This window comes from Bison bison, unplaced genomic scaffold (genome assembly GCF_000754665.1).
Source record: "Bison bison bison isolate TAMUID 2011002044 unplaced genomic scaffold, Bison_UMD1.0 scf7180017861275, whole genome shotgun sequence".
Lineage (NCBI taxonomy): Eukaryota > Metazoa > Chordata > Mammalia > Artiodactyla > Bovidae > Bison > Bison bison.
The window spans coordinates 13,454-19,417 of record NW_011491847.1 but is presented as its reverse complement, the minus strand read 5'-3'; the positions used below and the strand labels follow the sequence as shown (position 1 = coordinate 19,417).

General features: G+C 51.5%; 1 protein-coding gene across 3 annotated transcripts in view; it reads left to right on the top strand.

Annotated features, from left to right (window-relative positions):
- Positions 1 to 4,891, top strand: part of PIGG (phosphatidylinositol glycan anchor biosynthesis, class G) — a 40,871-nt gene extending 35,980 nt beyond the window's left edge. For 2 of the 3 annotated variants that reach the window (XM_010832566.1, XM_010832564.1), the window contains exons 12-13: positions 971 to 1,134; positions 4,121 to 4,891. In XM_010832566.1, the coding sequence (XP_010830868.1) occupies positions 971 to 1,134; positions 4,121 to 4,334 (378 nt within the window). In that variant the 3' untranslated portion in view covers positions 4,335 to 4,891. Of the gene's footprint in view, positions 1 to 933; positions 1,135 to 4,120 lie in introns of all 3 variants that reach the window. The other variant, XM_010832565.1, reaches the window with a different exon arrangement.
- Positions 4,892 to 5,964: the final 1,073 nt, after the last annotated feature.

The following is a 5,964-nucleotide window of genomic DNA, read 5'->3' as shown; positions in this document are numbered from 1 at the left end:
GCCCCTCCAGCGACCGCCTGGGGTCAGAGCCACTTTTCTGTCGTCAGCCTGCCTCCCTTCGCCATGGTGTTTGAGATTCTTGTTCTTCCTTCTCCTCCTCTCAGCAGCTCCGAGGTCTCCTTAGTCTCTAGGGAGGGAATCATACAGTCAGGGAGAGCCCAGACAGACGTGAGCAGAGGGGGTCATGGGGAAGCTGCAGAAAGGAGGTTGTTGTCAAGGGATGGGCCAGCGGTGGACAGTGAATGCACGGGGAGTAGGCATGGCCTGAGATGTTTGGGGGTCGGCACCACCACCCAGTGATGGCCCAGGATGGCATACAGCCAGGGGAGGAGGCGGTGGGCTTCACCTAGCTTGGACCCATGTCCTTGGGCCATCAGGTAAAAAGTTCCTGGGAAGGGCCTTCACTGTGCTAGGACAGACATTTGTGCTGTCAGGCCTGTAAACAGCGCGAGTGTCTTAGAAAAGGCCACCAGCGTCAGTGAAGACTGAAAGGTGGGGGGCCAAACTTCGGGAGAGCCTCGCTTGGATTCAAGTCCCCGCCCTCCCTGGTGGGACAAGCTGTCCTGTTAGTGGCCAGGATCTTGGGCCTGAGACTCCCTGACAGCAGTGCCCTGCTGCTCCTGTAAGCCATGTGGCAACACCACCCTTAGCCCCTCAGACAGGGTCCCCAAGGAAGGAGGAGGGAGGTTGGTATGTCTGCCTGAAGTTGACAGATAGAAGTCTGGGGCTTTTCACACTCCATCAGCAGACTTACATTGTATAGTTTCTCAAAGGTAAAAAACATTCCACTTGCTCCCCAAGCCTGGGAGTGAGGCAGGCAGGTAGAGGGCCGTCATCCAGGGTCAACCCCGGAGCCGGGAGTGAACGGGCAGCAGGCTCCTGGGGCCATGTCCCCACAACTGGCTCTCGTGGGCCCTCACGGCCATGGTACAGGACCAGCCGCGTCAGCACTGCTTCTGCCCTCGTCCAGGGAAACTCCAACAGCATCGCCACTGTGGACATCTCAGCAGGCTTCGTGGGCCTGGATGCCTACATGGAGATCCCAGCCATATTCCTGACGGCATTTGCGACATACTCAGGGCCTGTGCTGTGGGCCAGCCACCTGGTGAACTTCCTGACCTCAGAAGCCAGCAGGTGAGGCTCCTCATCTTTAATCTGATGGCGGGTTGACTCCTGCTCCCAATAACTCAGAGGTCTTTTTCATCAGTTTTCTTTTCCTTAAATAAGAATGAACAGTCCACAGTGCGTGGCCAGCGTGGGGTGTGGGGCAGGTCTGTGAAGGGACAGCTCAGACCTCCCTGTTGGCTTCTTCTAGATCATACCAAGTTGGGTCTCCAGATGGACAGGATGGAAAGCCCCTTCTCATCTCATCTAGCTGCTGGGGACCTGGTTGGGGCCCAGGGAGGGGGTGTCCACTGGGGATAAGAAAGTAGGAGTTCTCTCGTTCTCACAGGAGCTAGTTCTCACCTCCAGGATCCCTGCTGGAGAGGGGAGCCTGGACGGTCCCAAGGGGCTCCCCATGGGGCTGTGACTCTGTCAGCCTGTCCTGCCCCCATGGAAGCTGGCGGTCACCAGCCCCAAAGGCTCCTTCCTATCAGACTGGCCAGCCCACCATGCTGTCCATCCTTCCCCTCCCCGTTTACTCCACAGAGTTCCCACCGCCTCACATTCCATGCTTCCTTCCTTGTTTCTACACCACTCCCCTTGGAAAGGGTCTTCGTGAGGAAGGGCCTCCAGCTTCCGTCCACATGCTCACCTGGGTGCCCAGGCCACTTGGCAGTGTGCGGCCTGAGTGGTGTATGGCAGCCTGCCTCTGGGCCACCCTCATCAGTCAGACAGGGTGCTGGGGTTGCTGCCCGGGGCTGTGGACCCCTGTGAGGTGCTGGAGTGGGAGGAGTGCAGTGTCTGTATGTCAGGGCTCCCTCAGCGCCTCTGAACCCCTCACATGCTCCCCTTCACACACTGGGCGGTTGTGCTGGTCAGGAAGGCCCCAGGAGGACCCTTCCAGCCCCGGGGAGGGTGAGCTTCCTATCTCCGCCTGCCTCGGAGCCCCCACTTCTCTACCCCAGAGAGTAGCGCCTTACTGGGGTGACTGCTGACCCGACGTCTGAACCCCACTTCTTTGGCCTCCGTCACGGGTTCTTCTCAGTCCCATAGGTTCACCCCCAGACCAGGTCCTGAGACACAGGCCTCAGGGAGCCTTGCCCTCCACCCCCACACTCGTGTCCCTGTGGACATTAAAGGTGGAGGTGAGCATCAGTGTGAGGCTGGCGGGACTCGAGTCAGACTTTGGGGAAGCTCCTGCTGAGGAGAGAGCTCCTACTCTGAGGTCGCAGGCTTCCCGAGGACGGCAAGTCCCTTCAGGTGGCCTTTGGGACGTCTGTGGACAGACTTCCCCCAATTCGCAGCCACTGCTGGTCTAGTCGTCCACGCCTGAGAGCCGGGTGCATGCTGGCGGCCGTGGAAGGACATGGGGTGGGTGTGTGGCCTGGGATGCCCTTCCATTATTCGTACTGCACGTGAACCCTCCCTGGCTATGAGATCGCCCCTGAGCTGTGGGTTTGGTTGGGAAAGGAAGCTGGCAGGTCCCTTCACACATCTGGACCGTGAGCAGGTGAGGTGTGTGCCCCCTGCCCTGGAGGGCTGCCTGCTGTGGTACCGGCTCGGCACGCACCACGTCTGTGACTGCAGGCCAGCCAAGCAGGTGGACAGGGCAGGTGAAGGCCAGGCCATGAGAGCCCAGTTTTCTGTGAAGAGCAGCTTCCCTGGAGCTAAAATCACGGCTTGATTTTCCTGGCACTTGACATCTGTTACACTTGTACTGGGGAGAAAAAAAAGATGTTAGCATGTTTTTTAAGTGAGTTGAAAGCATTTTAGTCAGTTGGGGAGTGTTGTATATGTTTTCCCTAATTAAGGAATGTTTCTCTTTTATTTTAGAAAAGGTTTTTCTCTTTCATTTTCAGTCAAGTTTCATGCATTGTTTCTGTCTTTATTTTTCCAGTAAAATCAGAAAACTATAATCAGACTAAAGGGGTAGAAAAAGAAAATGTCTTTTCTTTTTTGATTCCTGGGTCAGGAAGATCCCCTGGAGAAGGAATGGCAGCCCACTCCAGTATTCTTGCCTGGAGAATCGCATGGACAGAGGATCCTGGGGGGCTGCTGTCCATAGGGTCGCAAAGAGTTGGACACACCTGAGCAGCTAACACTTTTTTTTTTTAAGAGGGAGATGATTTTTCTAAATTTTTTATTTTTTTGTATTTTTGGCTGTGTCTGGTCTTAGTTGAGGTACATGAGCTCTTTACTGCAGCATGCGGGCTTCTCTCTGACTGTGGCACATGGGCTCTGTAGTTTTCTTCAGGCAGGCTCTCCAGTTGAGGCGCGGGGTCTTCCTGCCCTGCAGCATGTAGGATTTTAGTTCCCCAACCACGGATCTAAGCCATGTCCCCTACATTGGAAGTCTACATTCTCAACCACTGGGCCACCAAGGAAGCTCTGAAAATGTATTTCTAATGGCTCAAAAACTAGGCCATGGGTAGACCATGCCCCTCTACTAAGGAGCTGGCATCTGTTCTGGAGCTTAGCAGTGGGGACAGACAGCCTAGCTGCAGGGCCTCCTTTCATCCCCTCAATTGCAAATTATCTTATGCTGAGGTTACAGGAACTGCCTCCTCACTGGGGCTGTCACTATGGAAGGAACCCAGTCAGAGTCTTCCAAATGGGTCATGTTCCCTATCCATGATGTTGAAACCCAAGCAAGGCAATGTCCTGAGTTTCCCTACCTCCCTGTCGGGTCGAGAGGGCCATGGGGTCGGCAGGCTCCCTCTGAGCACAGATGCCCTGGCACCCCAGGAGGGCAGCGGAGCCGAGGCCTGTCCACCAGGCCCATCTCCAGGGGTTTCCTGTGCTGGGTGTTGGGGCCGAGGCCCCAGGATGGGAGAAGGCGATGCCTCAGGCCCAGCTCTCCCAGAACCCCTGCCTGAGGGACTGGATCCCAAGTGGAACACAAGGCTGGGCTTGAGGACTCACTCCAGGGCTCGTGCTCTGGTGGTTACATGTGTGTTCATGACTTACACGATCCAGAGTGGCATGCTCTAATGCATGTTTCCCTTTTTGTTGACAGCGGCTCGGCACTGAGTCATGCTTGCTTCTGCTACGCGCTCATTTGTTCTATTCCAGTTTCTGTCTATATCATTTTGGTGACGTCCCTGCGTTATCATTTATTTATATGGAGTGTGTTTTCTCCAAAACTTCTCTATGAGGGAATGCATCTACTCATCACAGCTGCTGTCTGTATATTCTTCATAGCCATGGACCAAACCAACACAAAGTCTTAGATGGAGCTATTAAGACACTGGAAAAATTATATATTTTTAAACTCTTTTGTTTACTTCATGGGTTTGTGTCATGAAGGATATCTGTTTAAATGCAAGATTATTCTTTAAAAAAAAGATGTTAATTCTATAAGGTTGATGAATAGCTTCAATTTCTTTGATTACTATACTTGAATTTAGATTGAGTAGTAAGTAGTTTAAAAAGCTCATTTTAAAATACTTGGTTTGGATATGCATCATATTTCCCTGTTGACAATCACTCTGGGAACTTCTGAGCTTTTAATTTCCTCTGGATAAGTTACCCAAATATATGTGTTTAAATTGAAGAATACAGTTTCCAGATTTGTTAGTGTCCAGGGACTCTGTGGGACGTGACTCACATGCTGCCAGGGTCCCCTTGCAAAGCTCAGGGCCTTTATGATCCAGGTACCACCAGGGGTCCCAGAAGCTTGTGTTTATGTGGGCTATATCTGTCAGCATTTATGGCATTTAAAATTAAAACTAAGACATTTTAAATAAATATATTCAATTAAAAATAAAGATATAAATCATTTGCGACACCAAGTACTATAGCCCACCAGGCTCCTCTGTCCATGGGATTCTCCAGGCAAGAATACTGGAGTGGGTTGCCATTCCCTTCTCCAGGGGATCTTCCCAACCCAGGGATCAAACCTGGGTCTCTCACATTGCAGGCAGATTGTTTACCATCTGAACCACCGGGGAAGCCCCTATTGCATGTTAATATACCATTTTAAAGAAAAATAAAGGAACCAGTGCTGAATATTCATTGGAAGGACTGATGCTGAAGCTGAAGCTCCAATACTTTGGCCACCTGACTTGAATTGCTGACTCATTGGAAAAGACCCTGATGCTGGGAAACGTTGAAGACAGGAGAAGGGGGCAACAGAAGATGAGAGGCTTGGTTGGCATCACCGACTCAATGGACTTGAGTTTGAGCAAACTCCAGGAGATAGTAAAGGACAGGGAAGCCTGGCGGGCTGCAATCCATGAGGTCACAAGAGTCAGACATGACTGAGCAACTGAACAACAACCAGGATGGAGGCTTGTTACAAGGAGAACCAGCCCAGTTATTAGAGAGCTGGAACTTTCAGGCCTGCCCCCTGATTCCTGGTGAGTCAATCACTATTGGCCAGTGACTTAGTCAATCATGACTATATAATGAATCCTCCCATAAAAAAAAAAGTGCTGATTCAAATGTTTTCTTTTTAATGGCTGAGTAATACTCCATTGAGTATATGTACCATAGCTTTCTTATCCATTCATCTGCTGATGGACATCTAGGTTGCTTCCATATCCTGGCTATTATAAACAGTGCTGCGATGAACATTGGGGTACACGTGTCTCTTTCCCTTCTGGTTTCCTCAGTGTGTATGCCCAGCAGTGGGATTGCTGGATCATAAGGCAGTTCTATTTCCAGTTTTTTAAGGAGTCTCCACACTGTTCTCCATAGTGGCTGTACTAGTTTGCATTCCCACCAACAGTGTAAGAGGGTTCCCTTTTCTCCACACCCTCTCCAGCATTTATTGCTTGTAGACTTTTGGATCGCAGCCATTCTGACTGGCGTGAAATGGTACCTCATAGTGGTTTTGATTTGCATTTCTCTGATAATGAG